At 53.1% G+C, this 23096-nt stretch overlaps 8 protein-coding genes across 8 annotated transcripts; 6 read left to right on the top strand and 2 right to left on the bottom strand.

Moving 5' to 3' along the window:
* Positions 1-1711: 1711 nt before the first annotated feature.
* Positions 1712-5524, top strand: SETTUDRAFT_19247 (uncharacterized protein; the record flags this gene model as incomplete). The annotated part of the gene is made up of 5 exons (XM_008026698.1): positions 1712-2684; positions 2741-2831; positions 2890-2906; positions 3440-5149; positions 5454-5524. 5 exons carry the CDS (start codon positions 1712-1714, stop codon positions 5522-5524), a joined length of 2862 nt encoding a protein of 953 aa, XP_008024889.1.
* A 1290-nt stretch (positions 5525-6814) lies between these two features.
* Positions 6815-10119, bottom strand: SETTUDRAFT_41285 (uncharacterized protein). The gene is made up of 3 exons (XM_008026917.1): positions 9880-10119; positions 9041-9778; positions 6815-8988 (listed from the first exon to the last, which is right to left on the bottom strand). Exons 1-3 carry the CDS (start codon positions 10081-10083, stop codon positions 7165-7167), a joined length of 2766 nt encoding a protein of 921 aa, XP_008025108.1. The 5' UTR covers positions 10084-10119; the 3' UTR covers positions 6815-7164.
* Positions 10120-10945: 826 nt separating this feature from the next.
* Positions 10946-12068, top strand: SETTUDRAFT_153520 (uncharacterized protein; the record flags this gene model as incomplete). Its single annotated transcript, XM_008027151.1, has 2 exons — positions 10946-11098; positions 11541-12068. The coding sequence occupies 2 exons, from the start codon at positions 10946-10948 to the stop codon at positions 12066-12068; spliced, it is 681 nt and encodes a 226-aa protein (XP_008025342.1).
* A 242-nt stretch (positions 12069-12310) lies between these two features.
* On the bottom strand, positions 12311-13174 carry SETTUDRAFT_31049 (uncharacterized protein; the record flags this gene model as incomplete). Its single annotated transcript, XM_008026826.1, has 4 exons — positions 12311-12591; positions 12684-12842; positions 12932-13033; positions 13084-13174. The coding sequence occupies 4 exons, from the start codon at positions 13172-13174 to the stop codon at positions 12311-12313; spliced, it is 633 nt and encodes a 210-aa protein (XP_008025017.1).
* Positions 13175-13587: 413 nt separating this feature from the next.
* Positions 13588-14729, top strand: SETTUDRAFT_135033 (uncharacterized protein; the record flags this gene model as incomplete). Its single annotated transcript, XM_008027150.1, has 2 exons — positions 13588-13644; positions 13689-14729. 2 exons carry the CDS (start codon positions 13588-13590, stop codon positions 14331-14333), a joined length of 702 nt encoding a protein of 233 aa, XP_008025341.1. The 3' UTR covers positions 14334-14729.
* Positions 14730-15092: 363 nt separating this feature from the next.
* Positions 15093-17833, top strand: SETTUDRAFT_162915 (uncharacterized protein). The gene is made up of 8 exons (XM_008027149.1): positions 15093-15270; positions 15360-15458; positions 15526-15631; positions 15691-15801; positions 15857-16117; positions 16167-16413; positions 16461-16774; positions 16822-17833. The coding sequence occupies exons 1-8, from the start codon at positions 15219-15221 to the stop codon at positions 17342-17344; spliced, it is 1713 nt and encodes a 570-aa protein (XP_008025340.1). The 5' UTR covers positions 15093-15218; the 3' UTR covers positions 17345-17833.
* A 541-nt stretch (positions 17834-18374) lies between these two features.
* Positions 18375-19262, top strand: SETTUDRAFT_31046 (uncharacterized protein; the record flags this gene model as incomplete). The annotated part of the gene is made up of 1 exon (XM_008026825.1): positions 18375-19262. The coding sequence occupies one exon, from the start codon at positions 18375-18377 to the stop codon at positions 19260-19262; it is 888 nt and encodes a 295-aa protein (XP_008025016.1).
* Positions 19263-19610: 348 nt separating this feature from the next.
* SETTUDRAFT_31045 (uncharacterized protein) lies at positions 19611-22051 on the top strand (the record flags this gene model as incomplete). The annotated part of the gene is made up of 6 exons (XM_008026824.1): positions 19611-19644; positions 19679-19688; positions 19791-20090; positions 20121-20137; positions 20188-21385; positions 21448-22051. The coding sequence occupies 6 exons, from the start codon at positions 19611-19613 to the stop codon at positions 22049-22051; spliced, it is 2163 nt and encodes a 720-aa protein (XP_008025015.1).
* Between the last annotated feature and the right edge of the window lie 1045 nt (positions 22052-23096).

Genomic DNA, 23096 nt, shown 5'->3' with positions numbered 1-23096 from the left:
GGAACTGCAACAAAAAAGGCATAAGAGAGTCTCACAGCTATGGGACTAGCTGTCTACTGAGAGGGGGGTAGTGTAACGATGTTACAACTTCGCCAAGTATTGAGCCAATCCCAGAGCCGGATCGGAGGAAGTACCTGCCGCCCTTCATCAGCCATTCGCCCGAGGTCGGATCCGAATTCGGACCCGACTAGGATAGGTATATATTGAGACACTCCCTGTAGCTAGCTCTGTAGACTTTTGATATCCTTTCGTACAAGGCCTATAGGTGGCTTGTTGAATCTAGGCTCTTTGTGATCCCACGCACTCCCATATGCCTCTGAGTGATCCTACGACCGAAACAGATCCGACCTGCCTTACCTGCGCCGTTACATGGGCGCGTTAGGTCGCCAAATACCACCCTTCGTTGTCTTTGCGGGCAAGGTGCTTATCAACGTCTAGTTTAAGGATTTGCCTGCTAACTAGGTTCTTAAAGTCAGTCCCAATAGCTGGACGAATAATTAGCTTAGTCTTGCCTAGTTAGAGCACTTTGATACCCATACAAAGAGCTCTACTGTAGGTGGGTATCAACTGCTTATTATCAATGGCTATAAGAGCTACTGCTCTGTCGATTTCCAAGATCTTTGCAAGGAGAAGAATATTGTGCTTCTCTGCATACCTACGCACTCGTCTCACCTGTTGCAGCCCCTTAACGTCGCCTGCTTCTCGCCGTTAAAGCGCAAGTATGGCGACGCTATTTCAGGCTTAGCACGCAACCGCACCCACTATATCAGCAAAGGGACCTTCCTACCAGCCTTTAAGACTGCTTTTGAGCAGTCTATCACAAAGGAGAATATCCAAGCTGGCTTTAGAGGCGCTAGTCTAGTCCCACACGACCCACAGGCTGTGCTATCTAAGCTTGATGTGGTGGTGCAGACACCTGTACAATCACCACAACAGGTAGCCGCCTGGCAGGCGCAGACACCACGCAACGCGCGCGAAGTTGAGTCTCAAATTGGTCTCATTCAAGAGAGCGTGAGAAAACGCCGTGGGTCTTCTGCCAATTCACTCACTAAGTAGATCGCGCAGCTAAGTAAGGGGGCCCAGCAAATGGCACATAAAATGACGCTTATAATAGAGGAAATAGGTACGCTTCGAGCGGCTCTTAACGAGTTAAATAAGCGTAAAAGCCGCAAGCGGCGATACGTACGGACAGAAGAGACTCTTACTATAGGCGAAGTACAAGAAGTATTAGCTAAACAGGCGGGTAGCAGTCGTGGTGATGGTGAGAGTGCGTCGAAGAGGGTGCGAGGAGAGCGGCGGTGCGGGCGTTGCAAGCAGACTGGACACAACGCTCGTACCTGCGTAGTTGAGATAGATAGTGCAAGTAATAGTAGCAATTCTAACAATTAATTTAGTGTATCGCAATAGTTTATTAACTGTGATAAAAAACTGTGATAACGTGTTGATGTAGATGTAGTGGTGGGGCGTTAGCGACTCGCTTGGGTTAGCGACTCACTTGTGAACCACGTTAGCCGCTTCTCCTAGTAGCTTCAATACAACACATCTTCTCTTACTTATCATCCCCACATGCTATACCTCTGTCCACAACACTTTGCAGTATTTTTGTTCCTTTGATTTGATCATAGATCGAGATATATCCTGTAAACCATTCACTTTCTATCCGTCGAAGGGAATCGTCGCGCTTTTCTCTATACGTATCGTCTGATCACAAATGCCGCGCCAGCCTTGCCGCAAAGAGTACACCGTAGGATGGGTATGCGCACTACCTATCGAGGCCACAGCGGCGAGAGCGTTGCTGGATGAGAAATACGATGTTCCTGTCCCAGATTCTGGGGAGAATATTGAGGACGTATACCACACGGGGTCCATGGCCGGTCATAACGTCGTCATCGCATGCCTTCCAGGACGTACTGGAACAAGTTCGGCGGCGGCTTTAGCGACACGGATGCAAGCCAAATTCCAAGGAATTCAGTTCGGACTCATGGTAGGCGTTGGCGGAGGGGTGTCGAGCGAGCGAAATGACATAAGACTTGGAGACGTGGTTGTGAGTGTCCCGGATGGTATCCATGCAGGCGTTGTGCAATACGACCAAGGAAAGACGACAACAACCAAAGTTATTAGAACAGGAAGCTTAGATTCGCCACCACGAATACTTCTCAGTGCAGTGGGGGCTTTGGAATCTGACGCCCTTCTGGGCGAAAGCCAGCTACTCAAGATCCTCTCGGAGATTGAGCACATACGCAAGCTCCGGCGTAGTGAATCGAGTCTTGATGTGCTTTACGACGCAACCTACAACCATGAAGGAGGTCCAACATGTAAAAATTGCCATTCCGACAAGCAAGTGATTCGTTCACAACGCAGCAAAGAAGAAGAAGTAACAGTACACTATGGCACCATCGCGTCGGGCAACCAAGTGATGAAGAGCGCTATTGAGAGAGATCAGATTAGCGAAAGCCTTGGGGGTGTACTCTGCTTCGAGATGGAAGCAGCTGGACTCATGAACAGCTTCCCATGTCTTGTAATTCGTGGCATCAGCAATTATGCGGACTCGCACAAGAATGATGAATGGCAGGGCTATGCAGCCGCAACTGCAGCAGCGTATGCCAAAGAGCTTCTCCTCAAGATCCCACCAGCACAAGTACTTGAAACAGCCAGGATAGCAGAGGTTATGAGCAGTAAGAGAGGTTAGTACCAAGGTCATCTGACCTCCTAGGTTCGGTTCATATTTACGCAGTGACAGAACAAGACGCGCCATCGGCAAACGCCAACGAGGCTACCTCTAAGCGCAGAAAGATCGGAAATTCCAGTACTCCAGAGAACGGTCTTGAAGAGTAGGCTACTCCCACCATTTGCTGATATTTTTCTAACGGAAATGGCTAACTGTGGCAGGAAGAGTGAGCCCATGCGTAGGTTCACCCTAATTCATTAACAAAAAGTGAAGGCTCACCTGAGTGCGTTAGTCCAAGACAGAACTCGCCAAAAAAATAACGGAATGGTAAAAGCAGAAAATCCTAGGGTCCCTGAAGTTTGTGCAAAGCAACGAACGGAAGAACGCGATCCAAAGAGCTCATGTGAAAACATGCAAGTGGCTCTTGACAGGCACCGAATATATTAGCTGGCTCGATCCTGCAAAGATACATGAGCATCATGGTTTTCTATGGATCAAGGGGAAAGCTGGCTCAGGAAAGTCCACGCTGATGAAGTTTACTTTTGAGAAGGCATCTAAGAAAGTGAAAAATCACATTGTTCTTTCTTTTTTTCTTCAACGCACGAGGGAGCGCGATGGAGCGTTCTACGACCGGAGCTTATCGATCATTACTATTACAGCTGCTCATTGCATTTCCCGAACTTTAGAATGTGTTTGAATCATTCTACTAGCAAACATCAAGCCTCGACGCCGTCCCTGAATGGAGCGTGCACTCCTTGCAGACGCTGCTAGAGAAAGCCCTACAGCAACTGGGAAATCGCTCCGTCATGTGCTTCGTTGATGCACTCGACGAATGTGACGAAACACAGATCGGGGAGTCCTCTGTTGAAAATGGCGTACGTTTCTTGACCTGCTTTGCAAGTAGGCACTATCCTCGCATCTCCATCCGCAGAAGCCTTGAAATTATGCTAGAACAGCAACAAGGCCACAGTCAAGATATCACCAACTACATTGAAATTAAGCTGGAAATTGGAAAAACCAAAATGGCCCAGCAAGTTCGAGCCGAAGTCCAAGAGAAGGCAACCGGAGTCTTTATGTGGGTTGTTCTGGTGGTAGGCATTTTGGACAAAACATACTTCCGTGGTCGCCTTTTGGAGTTGCGACAAAAATTGGACGAAATCCCGGGCGATTTGCACAGTCTGTTTCTCAACATTCTCACCCGGGATACGAACAATAAGGAAGAGGTAGTTTTGTGCATTCAATGGGTACTCTTCGCGAAACAGCCACTTAGTCCCGAGCAGTTGTACTGCGCTATCCTTTCGGGTAGCGGTCCCAGTGCTATATCTGCGTGGGAGCCCGATGAAATCACCCAAGAGACAATCAGCAACTTCATACTTGATTGTTTTAAAGGCCTTACTGATATCACGGTGTCCAAAAACCGACAGGTTCAATTCATACACGAGTCAGTTAGAGACTTCCTACTCAAGGAAGATGGGTTGTCCAAGGCCTGGCCCGAGTACAATGTCAACTTCCAAGGCCGAAGCCACGAAAGATTGAAACATCGCTCAAAGACATACCTCGCTACCGATCTGGAAAAATGGCTGAAGATTCCTAATCCTCTGCCAAAAGCATCCTCCCCGGAAGCGAAGAACTTACGTCGGTCGGCTAGGCAGCAATACCCATTGCTAGAATACGCCGTTCAAAACATTTTCTATCACACAGACTTGGCAGAATCTCACGGTATCTCTCAAGCCAGATTTCTAGACGATTTCAAGCTTGAGCGCTGGGTTCAGCTAGACAACATGCTCCAGAAGTTTGACTCTCGCAGGCATCAACCCAGTGTCAGCCTTTTGTACATACTGGCTGAACTGGATTGCGCAAACCTGATTCACCTTCATCTTCCAAAAGGCCAGGTTTTAAGGATTGAGGCAGACCGGTATGGGTTCCCTCTTTTCGCTGCTGTTGTTCACGCAAACAATGCAGCGACCCAAGCTCTCTCGACTGCCCTTCGACCAGCTTCGCCAGGCCAAATTGTGGAAAACAGGCATGCGGAAATCGAGAACCAGATTACAGTCAATAACAAGCGCGAGCTTCGTCGGTACTATAGGAAGAACCGACGCCTCATGCTTAACGCCAAGTTGGTCTTCCCCGAGTGGCTGACGATCCTGTTGCTCGGGTCATCAGAGTATGACACCAATTCTCCGCCTTCTGAATTTCAATATGCATTATTCGACGCATCAGAAAAAGGTTATGAAGATATAGTTGAGCTGTTGCTGCGCAATAAAGCGGCTATTTTGGACGACCAGCCTGATTCGCGAGATCGAGCGCTGCATGCTGCAATTGAAAACGGACACGGGTCGATTGTCAAACTACTTGTTTTCGCAGGTGCAAACATCGAAGCAAAGAATCGCAAAGATTGCAACGCAATTCACATAGCATCGCGAGAAGGGTTTCTAGATATCGTAGTATTCTTACTGGACAACCGCCCTGACCTTATTGACAGTAGACATGGTCATGGCACAACAGCACTCATGCTTGCAATAGCTTATTCCCACGAAACCGTTGCTCGAATACTATTGGAAAGAGGAGGCAATGTAGAGTTTCAATGCAAAATCTATGGCAACGCTCTCGCCCAGGCTTCTTCCCATGGCCCCACAAGCTTGGCAATGCTGTTACTAGACAAAGGCAGCAATGTCAATGCACGGAACATTTTTCAGACTACTGCTCTTCACGTAGCTTGCCGAGGAGGCTATGTAGATTTGGTCAAGTTATTGTTAGAGAGAGGTGCTAAGATCAATGCATATAGCTATGCTCAAGGTACTGCTCTTCACACAGCTTGCCGAGAAGGTCATAAACGTACAGTCAAATTATTGCTAGACAAAGGTGCCGAAGTTAACGCTCAAGATAGGTTCTATGGCACTGCACTGACGATCGCCTCGAAGAAGGGTCACACGGAAATTGTGGAATTGCTGGTAGCATGGGGAGCAAAAAAAAACCCCCATAACAGGCTGTCGCATAGCTTACGACTTACTCCCCAACTACCTTCAATCAATGTTTTTCTACGCTTTCCTCGAAACCCTGTGCATCACCTCCTACAAAAGCAAATCTTGATCCTCCCTTCCTTCATCCAAGAAGATAACAGCACTCCCCATTTCCTCAAGCTCGCTCTATCATAGCAACTCAAAGCCGGGTATGAAGCAGCTTGGATCTTGTTACAAAATTGATAGACATGCTGAATGACACTGAATCTTTGCAACAGGGAGGATCGAAACTTCAGCCATCATAAATATGCAAAAAGGCCTACCCGCACATAACATAACCACATGAACAATCGTGAGATTGGTATACGTATTTATTATCTTTTCATCCCGCAAAGTACATAAATTTCCTGCTCACCCAGCTTACCTACATATTCTTTCTTCCCTCTCCCCCAGGAGCCCACCCCTCTCCTTACCATTCAGTACACCGTCCATACAATCCAACACTCCTTACAGCTTCTACGCATATCCTTGCTATCTTGATACTAACGTTTACACGTAAACATGAACACAATAGATGTAACACACATCACAACAAGACACACAGACGCAACGAAGCTGGATAGATAGAATGAATTATTATACCTGTTTTCTCTCCTCCTACATTTTCCAATTAACCACTGACTACTGACTGACTGGCTAACCAACTAATTTTGGGAAGAATAAAATCATGTTTCTCATCCAAGTAGACAAGACCCAAAGAACGAATAAACAAAAGAAGAAGAAGAAAAGAAGCATTCACATACATGCATGAATCCATGGAGCAACGAAGAAAGAGAGAGAGAGAGAATAAAAGAATAAGACGGCCCAAGAAGATGTTGATTAAGTTGGACTGGAGGAAAAGTGATGATGATGATGATGATGATGACAATGACAGAGAAGCAAGGAAGCAGAAGAAGAAGAAAAGAGAACATTGCATGGACATGCATAAAAGAAAGGAAAACAACAACAAAAAAAACAAGAAAGGACGCGTCTAGATTGCTGACGGATATGCAGGAAGCGGAGGAAGGAGCTAGGGAGGATAAAAAAAGAATAGTAACAGGACGGGACATACAATAAAGAAGAGGAAATGAAGAGCGCATTTTTTTGAAGCGCGCTTTCTCTGTCCCTCTCTCCCTGTGTGTCTTGTCTTCTTTTCTCTTTTCTCTTTCCCCCCTCGCCTTTTGCGCCACACGCCACACGCCACACGCCAGTTGATTCCACACCCATGACTAGAAAAAAAAGGGGTGGAACAAAAGGCGTTGAAAATGCCATAGACAACAACAACAACAACAACAAAAACTAAAAACCAAAATGTTTCACGCCTTCCCCGCCTTACACCTACCCACCCCCAACCCCATCCAAGCACGTCATTGATGCAAAACAACAAAAGTTTAGGCCGTTACAAATACAAATCCATATGTGATCAGCCAAGTAGATCTTTTCCCCCCATGTCAAGTGTCCCACACATCCTTGCCTTTAAGAAAGATATATGTCTATTCAATGCGATCCATTCGCCGGATTTGGAAAAGAAACTTGCGGCCAGTGTGCTGGGGAATGATGATGTCCCTGGAGGCCAGATGTTTGCACAAGGCCCTGGCCGTCGCTGCCCGTGACATGGGAGCCTGCGTCTCGACCAAGCGTCATGAGCGTCGTTGCGGTATTGAGGTATTCACCGGGCTGGCTTTGCTCGGGTGGTTGTTGCATGTACGCTCTTGTCCATTGGTTCCAGTCATGAGCAGGGTAGCTGTTGGTCGTATACGTAGATTGAGGGGCGCTGGGGGCCATGTGGGCGTGAGAGTAGGCGTAGGCATCAGAGGAAGGTTGGGATATGCTGGATGATGATGCTGCTGCTGCTGCTGCGAGTGCTGCTGCGTGGTTTGGATTCATGCTTGCTTCATCTCCACTGTTGTAGGATTGCTGTTCGTAGCCTCTATTTTGCTGTGAGGACATGTTCACCTGAGTGGCTAGGTTATATGTATGTGTAGTATGCACCGGAAGGTTCGTGTATGGGCCCGGTTGCGAAGAGAGTGTGGGGTCCGTAGACCCGCTTGTTGGGGTCGCGTACTGATCTTGATATGTAGTTTGATCGTATGCAGAGGTATTGGACCCCGAACGCGACGGAGCCTGCATGGCGACACGAGCAAGCGACTCGGTTGCCGTTCGCTTGACGATGCTGTCGTTGATGTTGTTGAGCGACTGGTCGAAAATTGTCGAAATAGCAACCTTTAATCTGTTTCCCAAGCCGAGGAAATAATCACATTCACCAAGGACATTGACCCAGGCTGTCATGTCTGCTTTGAGCTTGGTCATATCTGAGGGTGTCATCTGATCCTGGCGCGTCGACGCAATGTATAGAGTGGTAAAAGCAGCAGCGATGTAGATGACGGTGTTGATCCAAGGAATATCCAGGCTCTTCTTGCTCACCAATTCGGTGCAATTATGCAACATCCTCTGGGCTGCATGTGCGCACTTGTCAAGATTCGAGTTTATAATGGCGGGATCGGTCGATCGGCAGACTCCAGGATGATGCAATAGCAGAATGTAGGACTGGTACCAGTACTCTAGATAGAGAGTAAATATGTAATCGTCGTCGGCCGCGTGCGATGGATCACGCAACTCGTACGGCAAGTCCTCTTTCCACTGGCGAATAGCATTGCCGAGGCGCTTCAAGCTTTCGACGTATGATTTTGGCGTGTAGCGCAAAGAATAAACTGCTTTGCACAGGTCCATTTCCAAGATGGTGTACTTTGCGATCTGGATGCCAGGCTGGAACGAGCATTGGTGGAACGAGTCTAGTTTGGCCTCTTCGCCAGGCAGACAGTCGTTCATGGGTTCCGGGAACTCGACGTCAATGTCCTCGGTGCTAATGGGCATGGGGCGTCCTAGCCTTCCATTGAGATTGACCTGCAGAGCATTCAAGGTCCAGAAGACTCGTTTCCTCATCTCGATGTCCAGCTTGGTCAGGTCGCCAGTGCCGTCTTTCCAGACCTTGACGGACCTGTGCAGGCCGAGCTGAATGGCCAAGAGATAGACGGTGGATGTCATGATCCAGGCAGCACCGGGTCTGGGAAAGTTTCGCAGGTGGTGGCACATCATTGCCAGTGCTTGGACATCTCGCCATCCATGGGCGCCAAGAATGAGCTCCTTGTAGAAAGTCAGGGCGTAGTGGTAGTGGGCATGCGAGTTATCTAGCATATCGCTGCCATTAGGGTCACTGTTGCGGATTGCGACTTGGAAGGTGATGGTGGCGAGCATCAGATGGACTGCTGCACGCTCAGGCGCAGTTGGGGTGAAGTTGGGGTCATTTCCAATTCTCCAAATCTACGCTTGTCAGTAGGTGACGGGGGAGCAGCGGAGACGGGTCAGATGGTACCAATTGCATAAAGACGGGCTTGTGGACCAGCATACTGTAGGGATTCATGGACCGCAGGTACCAGATGGCATACTCCTTGAGTTCGTTGTAGGGCGGCAGGCGGGGCGGGTCCACGTGCTGACCGCCCATGGCGATTTTGACCAGCGTCGAGTAGGACATGGCTTCTCGATTGTACTCGGTCTCGCCCGCCATGAAGTCGGTGATGTCAATGTCGCTGCCGAAAATGGAGAGCGAGGTGCCTTTGATGTGGCTCAGCGGCGAGTCTCCCGAGGCAACGCCCAGGTAGTTGTCGCCGATTGAGCCATGCTTGAACTGGGGCAGCGACTCGGCCTTGGACGTAGTGCTGGCGGCGGCATAGCCAGGCAACGGGGAGGCGCTGGCGCGGGGCGGCCCATCCGACCAGGGCGGGGCATCGCTCGAGGCCGATGACCACGGATGCGTGGCTAGCTGTTGCGACTGCGACTGCGGTGGGGGTTGCGGCTGGTGCTGGTGCTGGTGCTGGTGCTGGTGCAGCGGGTTAAAGGCAGGCGGGGTGCGGGGGTCGATGCCATGCTCCTTCAATTGGGCCTGGAGGTCTGCAATCTGGGTGCGCAGATAGGAGTTCTCGGACTCCATGGCCTCGGCATGGCCGCGCACCGTGGCGCGTCCGGTGATGCGGTCGGTGGTGCGGCATGGCGTCCTGTTCTGCTCGCACGGGGTGCATCCTTCGGGGCGGCCGTCGCAGCGGATCTTGCGGACCTGGAGGGGGGAGGGGCGGTTAGCACAGCTATGACGTGCATGTGTGTCGGGCGCTGGGGGAGCGAGACGAAACACGAGGCAGGAAGGGCATTGAGAAGTACCTTGCAGCGGTCGCAGGCCTGGCCGGTGCGCTTGGAGTCGGCGAGCTTCTTCTTGACGGAGCCGGAAAAGTCGTTGCTGGCGGCGGCGGCGGCGGCGGCAGCGGCAGCAGCGCGGTGCTGAGGGCTCTGCGGTGCAGCGTGCTCGATGCGCTGGATCTTGGTGGTGAAGCTGGGGTCGTTGTCGGGAGGTCGCTTCGTCGCCATGGTGCGCAATGCAAGGCGACGTGAGGTGGACGGAAGCGGAAAATGCCGTGGGAACGACCGATGGGCAGGTGTGCCAGGAAGGGCCTGGTGTGGCTTGGGGCTATGACCTGTCAGAAGAAGCGCATGCGCATGGCCGCTAGCCGCGAGAGACGGTGGGGGCGAGGGCGGCGAGGGCAGGGCGAGGCGGCGGGGGAGGGAGGGGGGGCGGCGGCGTCGAGGGCGAGGGCGAGGGCGAGGGCGAGGGCGAGGGCGCGGGCGAGGGCGCGGCGGTGGTGGTGGTGGTGGCAGCCGTCGCCTTGCACAGCGAGGGCGCGCGCAGGGCCTCTTTGAGTGTGCACCGCTCTGGACCAGCAGCGCGCGCAGAAGAGGTGAAGGTTGACCGCGCCGCGAGAGACTGGGTAGCCTCGGCGATTCTCCTTCAAAGCGACGGTAGCAGCACCGTGTGCCCTGACATGCTCGGCCAATTTAGGGCGGCCCTCGCGGCGATCGTGGGCGGGCGGCGGCGCTGATTCGCCCTGGGCGGCGGCGCTTGGCCTCCGTCGCGCACGCTTGGCTGCCCGCGACATTAGCAGCGCCCGCGGCCAGCAGCACTACCGCTACCGCCAGACCATGGACCCTCCAAACACCCACCGCTGCCCCCCAAACCTCTCTCCTCTCCCCCCTTCGTCCTCTTACTCAAATCACGCATCTCCACGGCCCGCCCGGCTCACGCCCTGGTGGAGCCTGCGCCCTGCCCTGCCCTGCCCTGCCCGGCCCTGCCCTGCCTAATAGCAAAGGACAGACCGCCCGCCCTGCCAGCCCTGCCAGCCCAGCCCAGCCCGCGCTGCCCTGCTGCACATCAACCCATCCGCGCCCTCGTACCATGGCCTCGGTGCGCACCTTCACGCTGCCGCACTACCACCTCTACCCCGTCCACGTGGCCCTCTTCGACCATGTCACAAACGCCTCATCGCTGAGGCGTCAGCTGCTAGACGCAAATCCAGACTTTGACTATGCCTTTCTCGACGCCTCCATGGTACGACGCCCTGTCCCCACCCCCCTCCCCCGGTCCTGCGTTTTCCCGCCTGGCGGTGCGCCCTTGGCTCCCCCAGCCGCTGATCACAGCGCTGCCACGGCCACGGCCACCACCACGGCCGCCCTCTCCTTTGTGTCGCCTGCTCACGTGCCCCGGCGCCCCCCTACCCCCTACCCCCCCCGTCCCCTCTGCCTGCGCCCGGCCGGCCACAGCTGCCGCAATGGTTCAGGCTCCTCCTGCCCCTTGTGGCACAGCGCCAGCGCCGGGATCGCACGACGCCCGCCCCTACAGGCATCTACCCGGCCATGCTTCAACCTCACCCTCCTAGTGTTTGCAAACGGGCCACGTCTAGCCACACCTCGTGAGCCCAGGACGCCTGCCCGTCGCCGCTGATTGCTTTCCAACCTCGCACACCGTCCACCACACTGACCGCCCATAATAGATCATCTCACCCCAGCACCTGCTCTCGGCCACTTTCATTGCCCTCCACAACTTCCTGACCGGTCGTGCAAAGACTCGCACCCCCCATTCCGAGCTCGTCTTCCGCCTCTCGCCCAACAACAACATTGCACACGCCTACGCCACGTTTGGCATCTCGGACCACTCGACAGCCATCATCGCTGTCAAGCTGCCTCTGTCGCCCTCGCCCTCCGCCCCCGGCCGCCCCTACGCCAAGGACGACTCCGTCACCAATCAAAGCGTAAGCGCACATCTCGCCAGTGCTGTGCAAGGCACCAGCCTTGACATCGGACACGACGCCACCGAGCTAGGCTTGCGCTGCCAACTAGACAAGGTCAGAAAGGTCTATAAACTGGGTAGTGCTGACGGTGGGGCGGCGACGACGACGACCAAGACGCCCAAGACTAATGCATTCACCACACAAGGTTGCCTCGAGGCAATCAACCACGACAGCGACAGGGCCGAGATTGAGACTGTCGTCTTGGGCATGATTGCCTTGAAAGGCTCCTAGCCAGAGCCACGCCCGCCACCCGTGCCCTGCACCAGCATGCCTGCCTCACGGCCCACTGACTCATGCATAATCTTGTATCTGTGTAGTGCAACGACTAGCATTCTTGGGGCCTTATGCCATCAAAGACAAACAAAGACGAGCTGATGCACCCGCCAACTCAAATCATGCTTCTCGCTCCGTCTATGCTACTGTACTCATTTCTCCCTCCAATACATACACCCTGCAATCATCCTCACACACGCTTACAGCTCGGCGTATTCGGGCTTGATAAAGTCTGCCATGTTCTTGGGCCTTGGGTATGGGTTCTCGTGGTGCCCGTGGTGGTCGTCGTGCCCGTGGCTGTCCTCTGCCGGTCCAACGTAGTGCATCTCGTACGCGGATCCGCACTCCATGCAGCGAGACTTGGGCTCCTCGCGCGTGAGCGTGATCCAGATGACATTGTGCGAATCAGCAGGGCATCCAGTGCACCCCACATACTGCTCGTCGCCCGCCGAGTTGACCACAATCGGGTCCTCCATGGTGCCTGCGTCTCATCAGCATCAATGCCCTAGCCATCCCAATGCTCTTGCGCAGCGGCTGCCAACACCCCCGCATGCAAGCTGGTGCACAACGTACCGACGCGGCTGGCATCCAATGGCCTCATGTCGAAAATGTCGATGCCCTGCATCTTTCCAAGAATCTCGAGACGCTCAAGACCCGTGGCATGCTCGGCATCAGTGGGAACGGTACCGGGCTGCGCACCGGGAGCAAGAAGGTCGGCCTCGGACTTGATCTCTGTGAAACAATATTTTCGTTAGCCATTGATGCACTCGTATCGCGGTAACCGCGGAAATGCGGAAATGCTTAGTGCGGGCGCAACATACCCTCGAGCTTCTTAAATCCCTCTAGGATGCTCGGGGCATTGGCAGAGTGGCCCGTCTCCTTCTGCGCAATGTTGCTCTCCTTGGCTTCATTGTTGGCGTCGCCTGCAATCGGGTCAATGGCATATCGTACGATAGCTGATAGTGAAACTGACGGCGGATAAACGAGGTGCTGAAGGCGCGCTGGGCAAAGGCGCGGGGGGCAACCCGCCTCGCAGCAGCAATGGCAGAGCGCTGGACAAACATGGCGACAGCGATTGGGGTGGAGTGGAGAGGGTGGGCGTGGCTATAGAGCTGGGGAGTTCGTGGTCGTGGAATTACGTTCCGTCACGAGAGAAGCTTGGCTTTGCGCAGTGCTTAGGTAAGGCGTCAAGCCACAATGACAGAGCCACACACTTCCACTTCCACTTCCGATCCGGTTTGGTTTGCCTGCTGCCAATCGTTGAATCATTAAACCGCGCGTGCCTAAACAGCCCGCGATAAGCCTCTGCAGCCCAAATGTCCAGCGCTGTCTTGATCCTCTGCACTAACAAGAAACCCCGGTGACACAGCCTTGCGCCGTGCTTCTGCTGCATCCCCCCCCCCTTTCCCGCTGCCCGTCTTCCCAATCAACTCGCGTGTTCTCTCACCCACTGCTAGGTTCGATCCAACCACCAACCATGGCTTTCAAACCCGCACTTGTCATTGTCGATGTGCAGGAGGATTTCTGCCCGCCAGTAAGTGGCTCGGTTCATTCGCTGCCCCGTCGCTCACAGGCCAGAACGGATCGCTAGCAGTAGCTGGAGGCCGCGACATCGTACCGCTGATTAACAAACTCCTCGACCACCCCTTCGCCTTGAAAGTAGCCACCAAAGACTTTCACCCTCAAGACCACATTTCCTTCGCCTCCAACCACCCTGCGCCCAACAACAAACCCTTTGAGTCGATCATCACAATTGTGAACCCGCACAACCCAGAAGAGAAGCAGGAGACGCGGTTATGGCCGGATCACTGTGTACAGGGCACCAAGGGTGCAGAGCTGCTACCAGAGCTACACGTCAGCAAGGTGCATCATATAGTTGAGAAGGGACAGGACAAGCGCGTGGAGATGTACTCGGCATTCGCAGACCCTTTCAAGAGCCCATGTGTGGCCAAGAGCGGCCTGGCAGAGACACTGCGCAAAGCTGGCATCACAGACGTCTATGTCGTTGGCCTGGCGTCTGATTACTGCGTCAAGCACACTGCCATTGATGCGCACAAGGAGGGCTTCAAGACGTGGGTTATCGGTGAGGCGACGAGAGCGGTCGATCCCGCGGCCATGCCAGAAGTTCACCGAGAATACGAGCAGCTTGGAGTGAGTGTGATTGACAAGGATGACGCACAGTTGCAAAAGGTCAGGGACCAGCCCAAGACAGGGCACGACTAAAGCGCAAAGAATGTGGATGAGGCTGGGGAGAGCGTGTTGGACTAGAACAGCCACACCGCAACGTCAGCGCCACGCTCTGACATGCACACGCACCCACAGCTGAATATTCGTCCACAGTAGCAGTAGCGAGCAAATGGCTCTAGATGCATGCTGAAGACGGCTTGCGTCATCACATGATGCAGCAAGGTCATTGCTGGCGGTCAGCAGCACGGCAAGTCAACTGCCACATCATGTACAGTACCGCAGCGGAGTCGGTTCTCCCGGAAGTATGAGGAAGCGAGCTAGGCTTCGGGCGCCTGATGTCCCTGAGGTATCCCACAAAAGCCCCACTGTCTCGTACCCGCGAGTTCCATAGAACCACTGCCATCGTATTTGCATTACCAGACGTGCTTTTCAAAGGAAGCAGAGGCGTGCGTGTTCCCTGTTCTGCCGTGCTGCATGCAACTTGGCGCGCACTGCCGTATGGAAGCCGTGCCGATTGCGGGGCAGTCAGTAGGCGTGCAGAAAGATAGCCTGGCACTGGTCATGGCCCATATTGCGAAGAACCCGAGAACCCCAAGGCTGTATATGTAACGCCGCGCAGATCCTCTCAAAACCCTTCTTGCCCGCTTCCTGCTCGTTGTTGATGTCTACCACCACTGCTGCTACCGTTTGCCGCCAAACAACTGCTGCGCGGGGCTACTAGTTTTTGTGAAGCGCCGCTCTCGTCATTGCAGCCACCCGTAAACTAGAGCTCACCCACGCCCGCGCGCCCTAAGCACCAACACAACCTCGATCGGGGCTTTGTTGCCTGCCACCACAAACCTCTTTTTTCTTGCATCCTCCGCCCGTCGAATCTCCCATACCGACCTCTCTCTTTTTCTTCTCCACGGCCGGCCACCCAGCATGCCGCACATACCTGGAGTTACCTCCAAACACCGCCGGACTTCGCTCACAAGTGCGTCATACCCCGGCTGCCGGTTGTACCGAGTGTTCCGAACAAATTTGTGCGTACACTTTGAGGCTAACAGCTGTTGGAGCATCCAGGCAGTCGCGGATCCTCCATAGACGAGTCACGGCGGCATGATGGCGGCGACGATGTTACCAAGGAAGACGAGACGGTCATTGACTCGGAGCAGGGCAACAGTACGTTTTTATTTGGGACCAAAGGGAAGGGCCTGCACGAAGCACTGGCTAACCGCCTAACGCGCAGTGCTCACACACATCATATCACAGCTGCGACCAGGCGCCGACTTGAGCCGAGTGACGCTGCCCACCTTTATCCTCGAACCGCGATCGATGCTGGAGCGCATAACAAAGTGTGTAGTGGACTGGTTACACAAACAAAGAGAGAGACGCTTGCTGACTGGCCGGTTAGCTTCATGGCACACCCCGAGACCCTTCTTCCTATTCCCAAGGTGGAAGACCCTGTGCAGCGATTCGTAGCCGTGACAAAGTTCTATCTCAGTGGATGGCACATCAAGCCCCCGTATGCATATCCCCAGTAATTACCCGCCCAAATGCAACAACTGATGTGAGTGTAGTGGAGTCAAGAAGCCGCTCAACCCCATACTCGGCGAGATCTTTACCGGTTACTGGGACTACTCCGACGGTACCAGGGGATACTACATCGCCGAGCAGACGTCGCACCACCCGCCCAAGTCGAGTTATTTTTTCATGGCGCCAGAACACCACATTCGCATAGACGGTACTCTTAAACCTAGGAGCAAGTTTTTGGGTAACTCTGCGGCTAGCATGATGGAAGGCATTGCCATTTTGCGACTGTTGAACACGGGCGAACGATTGTGAGTAACTGGGATGATTTATGCGTGTGCAAAGCTCATCACATCACAGCTTTGTCACACAGCCCAACATGTATGCGCGCGGCATTCTCTTCGGAACAATGAAGTACGAGCTCGGCGACCACGCCTACATTCGCTGCCCTGAGACCGGACTTAATGCCGACCTCGAGTTCAAGACCAAGGGCTACTTTAGCGGAACGTACAATGCCATTGGTGGCTACATCAAAGACGCAAACGGCAAGAACTTGTATGAGCTGTCAGGCCAGTGGAATGAGGAAATGTACATCAAAGATCTGACGGTGGGAATCTCCCATGTTACACGCTAGCGGTTTGCTAATTCTCGTAGACTGGCAAAAAAGAGCTACTGTTTGATGCCGCACACACCAGGCACACACCACCCTCAGCACGGCCCTTGGAGGAGCAAGACGAGCGAGAGTCGCAGAGACTGTGGCATGAAGTGACAGAAGCTGTCAAGCGGAGGGACCAGGACGTAGCGACTGACGAAAAGGCCAAGATCGAAGACAGACAACGCCAAGAAGCCGCGAAACGTAACAGCGAAGGCGTCGATTGGCATCCACAACTCTTCAGACGGGTAAAGGGCGGCCACGGCGGGAGTGAAGAAGGCGAGGAAGACCTTGACTGGATCATCAACGCCAATATGTTCGTATTCGAATCCCCTACGCACAGCCTATGCTGACAAGATGCAGTGACGGAAAGACACCCGAAGAAGTCGTCAAGCAGATTTTGCAAATCCACGCTATACTTCCCGGGCAAAGGCCTGACCGAAGATTCAGCATCCCTTCACGCGCATCCGAAGCTCATCACGCGCACGCGCAAGAATCTACCCCTTCTCTCGAACAAGTACCAACTGAACAGTCTGCGATACCTTCGGAGCCAACGACTGTACAGTCGCAGCCAGCAGTTGTGCCACAGCAACAGCAGAGCGTAGGTCTTCCCAACAACTTCGACGGAACATCGACTCATACCCCGCTCTCCACACACAGTAGCCACCCCACCGATTCAAGTAACCCGCCAACGCTATCTTCCGAAAGTTCAAAGTCACAACCAGAGACCATCTCATCACAAAGGCAAGAAAAGTTTGCAGAAGAACTGCCCCCTAGCAAGCTACTTCATTCCAACCCTGCGCCAGAACCCCGGAAGGATGATCTTCTACGGAGAAAAGATAGCGAAACACAGGAGGATGATGAGTTTCATGATGCGCAATCGTGAGTATTCTCCAAGAGGCCAATCATCGTCCTCGATTGCATTTTCTGCTGTTTTTCGTTTGAGGGTTTGTTCTTTTGCAATGATCCCCAAAGGCTCATCCATCCTAGTCATAGAAGTGTCGAAGAAACCACATCGAAACCCAAGAAGCGCTGTTGCGCAGGATTCCTTTCGTCCTGCACTCCTTCGTGAATAATTTCTGATCCGTTTTCATATGCTGTGTGGTTTTTCCTCTACCTCATTTGCGACAATATACGTTCGACGTTCCAATAACGACAACCCTTGCCCGCGCCAAACAAAATGGGTGTTCGTCGACGAAGCGTTAGAGCCGTTCCCCGGGAGCGTGAGCATATGCACTGGTGGTATGTTCCGTAGTATGTATAGTGTTTCTTTTTAATAGCACATGCCTTCTCTCTTACGTCATAAATCGTGCAGTTTAGTGGTCATATAGTGTAGAATGGGGTAGTAGGTGGTTAGGATCTGAGAATGCTAGAACATCATTGGGGTGCAGTTACTAGTTTCCTCAACATGTTCTTTTTTTTATCATTCCTACGGGCATTTACATTTTGGGTTGCCTGTAGTCACGTGAAGCTGCCATGACAACAAGTCAAATCTTGTCGCGGCAGTTGCGTTTGAAATCAAATGCTGAGATGGAAACTTGCATAATGCCTGATTGTTGTAATAACGCAGCCATGCTCCCTAGATGTTCGTCAAGTATCTTTGTGGCCTCTGACTAATCACGTGTCTTCGTACCAGGCTTCCGAGCAATACTGTTTGCTGCTCCTTCCCTTCCTGTACTCTCTCACCTTCAGTTTGACATTCGCTCAGACCCACTCGGACCAACTCAAGCTCAGCCTTTACCATCACTTCTGTCAAGACCCACTTCTGCTATTAAAGTCTTCTCATTGCAGCCTTTGCCTCCTTCTCCTACCTCGCGCTCTTCCAATTGCCTATCCGCGCACAAAAACACCCGTCTTTCCTTCTCAAGTCCCACTAAAGCTTTACAAACTTTGTCTCCCACGCCTAACGATCCGCCATGCCCCCCGATGACCCAAGTCCAGGAGCGATGCAGACTCATATTCCTGAGCGTTCCCGCACGTCAGCCGTAGACACTGGCCTCACCCACTCCCCCGGGCTTCCTGTGGAACTGCGTCTTAAGATCTACATGATAGCGTTCCCCGAGATGGACCGATCTGTCGTCTATGAACGAGACGGAGAAGTCTGCGCCAGGAACCTCGTTGATATAGGAGGCAGACAGAACTACAAGACTCGAATCAGTCGCAGTGGCTGGAGCCTAGTATTTCTGATACCTGAACGCAAATGGTGTCCTTCGCTTTACATTCGATCGAGTTTTACGAGCAACTTTGCACGAGATCCTGCTATCCGGTCCGAATTTCTCAACGAGTACCTGAACAAAGTCCAGTTCCATTGGGCCCAACGCTGGAAACAGGCATTTATGCAAGAAATCGATGGCCTTCCACAGTTCCTCTCCATGATCGCGACAGAAAATCTCAACGGAGCATTTCGCCACCTCACTATCCATCCCCCTTGGTCGATATCACTTGTCGGCCCGCCTCTGCCTGAAGGCGAAGTAGTCTGGCTTGGTCGCGTTTTCAGTACCCTATGTCATTACGAAACCAAGTGTGAGCTCAACTTCTTATTCACGTCACGATCTTTAATACCGCTTTTCAACCGCATAGTCGAAATCTCAAAGACCAAGTTCCTACGTAGTCATCACGTCGAACACCCCAATTCCCAGCGATCTTACCCACCCCTCCCCAAGATTGATAAGAAGACGTTGGAGTTATTTCTAGAGGATACGGTGCTGAGGGTGCTGATGAGAGACTTTCGTGAGGCAAATGCTGCAGGCGGTGTGCGGACTCGGCCGCACTCATTGAAATATCTTGTTGACTTTAGCAAGTAATTGGCCTCTTGTAAATCGAAATGGTGTCTTTGGGAAGTTGGGAATTCTGGATTGTTCGATATTTCGGCACGCATGAGGGTTGACATGCGGTGGTTTGTTCACATTGTTCATTTCCATGATTAGATGCATACTGATGGACGATGGGAAACTTGAATATCTTTGTACTTTAGTTGATTCATAATAAAAATTATGAATGAGCCAACTATCCCTCGAGCGTGATGTGATGATTGAGTGTGGCGCAGAGCCCGGTTGAATGTAGGTCAGCGCATTCTCAAGTAGCCCGTGTGAACCCTATTGCTGGAAACCGATATCACTGTTAATGTGTTTCATGCACGAAGCAATTCCTAAATGGCATCACAAACTTGTGATTCAGCTACGTTGGGTGCGTGAGATGCCTGTGCATTCGTTTTCGGAAGGCGTTGCAAGGTATGACAACGAGTGACATCATGGGCACACCAAGACCTGGCAACGTAGCTTCCAAAAACACAACATCAGCTTAGAGCAAACGACGACATCAAACCACACCAGGCCACTCGAAACGATAGACGAACCTGATACATCCGGACCCCTGAGCATGAGCTCGTTTTGGCAGCGACTTGATGACGACGGCGATGACGAATCCGTCATGACGGATCCGCTCAATGAGCTGCAGAGACCGCAGAAAGCAAAGGACGACATTGTCAAGTATCTGAAAGAGGAGCTTTTCAAACTCAACTTTTATCGCGCCCATATGCTCTATTTTGTGGTTGTTATTGCGCTTTCATCGGTTATCGTCTATGTACAGGGGCTTGCTGATGGACCCGAGATGCCCGGTGGAGCCCACCTGCAGTATGTAGACGCACTTTTCCTGTGTTGTAGCGCTATGACAACTACAGGTAAGCTATATTAAGCAATTAGTCTGGGTCTTGTACTAACTGCGATGCAGGCCTCAATCCGGTCGATCTTGGCTCACTGTCTGGCTATCAACAAGCAACCTTTGCCGTCCTCATGATGATTGGCAACATACCATTTGTATCGACAGCCGTGGTTTTGATCAGGAGAGCTCTTTTTCGCAGAAAGCTAGCAGATGTCGTAAAGCATTCGCATACCATGCAACGATTGGTCCGGGATATTGAGGAAACCCCTGAATCGGATACATTGGGAAGCAGCAGTGGCAGTGGCAGAAGCCTGCGTCAAAGAACAGGAACCACTCAAAGTCAGACATCTCAAAGCAAACAGATGGGCGGCAACGGCTCCTCGACCGTCAAGATCAAACCAGTATCGCGTAAACAGGGTTATTACTACGAAAGGGACTTTGGCTTTTTACCGGCACCATGGGAAACGCGATTCGTACGCAACATGTTTCGTCGCACCATCGCCGTCTTTGCCACTGAACTAAGACCTGAACACCACGACTACATCTCGTTCAAGCCGCACCTGGACTCTAGGGGTCGTTTTCGAGAACTGAGTGAGCAGGACCGCATGGAGCTTGGAGGCGTCGAGTACCGCGCTTTACAAGCTTTGTTGCTTATTTTGATCGGTTATCAAGTCTTTTGGTATCTACTTGGAGTCACTTTTCTGCTACCGTACGCCTATCGCGGTAACGTCAAAAACATACTGAAGGAATCGCAGCCAGGAGGAATACATCCAGGGTGGTGGAGCTTCTTTGCGAGTGTCACTGAGTTTGCGAACGGTGGTCTCAACATCCTAAACGCCAACTTTATTCCGTTCAGCGGCAACGCGTATGTTCTGCTGGTAGCAGGGGCCCTTGCCTTTGCTGGGCAAACTCAGTTTCCGATCCTACTCCGCGTGACGATTTGGGGGTTGAAGAAAATAGCACCCAAAGAGTCACGAGTCAAAAACACGTTGGGCTTCTTATTACAGCACCCACGACGATGCTACATCTACCTCTTTCCCAGTCGCGAAACACTGTACCTGTTCTTCACACAATTCATGATTGACATGACGGCATGGCTGTGCTTTGAGATTTTGAACACTGGTATGGCGGACGTTGAAGCTCTTCCCACTGGCACGCGCATCCTGGATGGGCTTTTCCAAGCCAGTGGGCTACGAACCAGTGGAGCTTATATCATATCGATGAGTTCTCTTGCCCCGGCTTGTTTAGTCGGCTATCTTGTCATCATGTAAGAGGCAAGAATACACAAGATGGGGATGAGACATTCTGACAAGGTGATGCAATACTTAGGTACATATCGATCTACCCGATGACGCTCACGGTGAGGAAGACCAACACGTACGAAGAGAGATCGCTCGGACTGGAAAGGGGGGCTGGCAGCGCTGCCGGCATTGCCTCGCACCTACAGAAGCAGCTGACGTACGACATCTGGTTCCAGTTTTTTGTCTTCTTCTTGATATGTTGCATCGAGCGCCAGCATTTGGTTGACGGAGATGCCGGATTCAGCATCTTCTCCGTGCTGTTCGAAGTAACTTCGGCGTATGGAACGGTCGGGCTCAGTGTCGGGGTGCCGGGCCAATACTACAGCCTATGTGGTGAGTTTGCCGGCTTGAGCAAAGTAGTGCTGCTCTTGGCCATGGTACGGGGGAGGCATCGAGGGCTTCCGTTTGCACTTGACCGAAGCATCCTACTGCCGGGAGAAGAGCTCATGCGCCGCATGGACCAGGAATACAGCGCAAAGGGCACCGAGGACCCGGATCAAGAGGCGCAGCTACGGAGCGACATTGAGAGGAGCGGTGTGAGGGAGGTGCATGGCGGGCAGGGGGAGCAGGACCCTGAGGATAGGAGAGCAGCCCAGCCGCACAGCGACATGGGAGCAGAGTCGGCTTCGTGATTACGACGACATGGCACTGTGTGCCGTTCTGCTGGCGCGGCATTACTGTCGGCCCAAGGTGGCAGCGGGCGGCACGGACAAGGCAGCCCGATGAGCATGGAGTATTGGACTCGGGCAGTCGAGCCCGCAGTTGGCATCACGACAGGCGGGCCATGGCTGGATAGGGATGGGAGGCAGAGGTTGCGTGCGGCAGCGGGCACAGCGACGAGTGTGGTGTGCATCGTGGAGGGCCGTCAGCCTTACAAGGCTTGGATTGCATGGCGCGCGCATCGATGGCGCGCATCCGCCACAAGTTATGCGCGTCGAGCGCATAAACGCCGCTAAGCGCTCAGACGCTGAATCTCGACAGCAGCGGCCCAAGGCGTCGAGTTGCAGCGGCGGCGACAATCCCGAAGAATGCGCAATGGCTGCCGGGGCGCCGATCCACTCGCTGCCTTGGCGCCGCCTCCCCAGGCCCGTGTGCACATGGGCCGTGACTCGCTGCGACGAGCTGCCTCGACGAGCACCGCCGCTGCGAAATTGCCTGGGCCCCGATAGCCTCCCGACGCCATGGCGCGAGTCAGGCCGTCGTCTTGGCGCGGAAGGATGCCCACAGATCGAGCTGGTAATGCCATCGGGGGGCAGCCGACGGGAGATGTGCGCAATGGTTCGCTCGCCCAAGATGAGGTGGCCTGGCAGGGGGCCATGTGGGGCCCGGGGGGTGTCAGAAAAAACAGAGGCAGGAAAAGGCCCGTCAACGTCGACAGTGGCAGGCTTTGATTGCCGTCACCGAGGGACAGCAATATGCCACAGACAAGAGCGGGACAAGGACGGCGACGGAGAAGGACGCACCCTGGTTGGGCATGGCGGGGACGGTGACGTGAATGCGAGTATTTGGAATGCCTTGTGCATGTAAAGAGAGAGAGGGAGAGAGAGGGAGAGAGAGGGAGAGAGAGGGAGAGAGAGGGAGAGAGAGGGAGAGAGAGGGAGAGACCGAAGGAAATGCATCATTCCACCGAGAAATCATTCGCGATGACTAGCCCCCTTCCCTTCTCCCCTCCCCTTC

The sequence above is a fragment of the Exserohilum turcica genome (genome assembly GCF_000359705.1).
Source record: "Exserohilum turcica Et28A unplaced genomic scaffold SETTUscaffold_2, whole genome shotgun sequence".
Lineage (NCBI taxonomy): Eukaryota > Fungi > Ascomycota > Dothideomycetes > Pleosporales > Pleosporaceae > Exserohilum > Exserohilum turcicum.
Note: the sequence above shows the minus strand (reverse complement) of the source record. Positions and strands in the feature narration are given on the sequence as shown.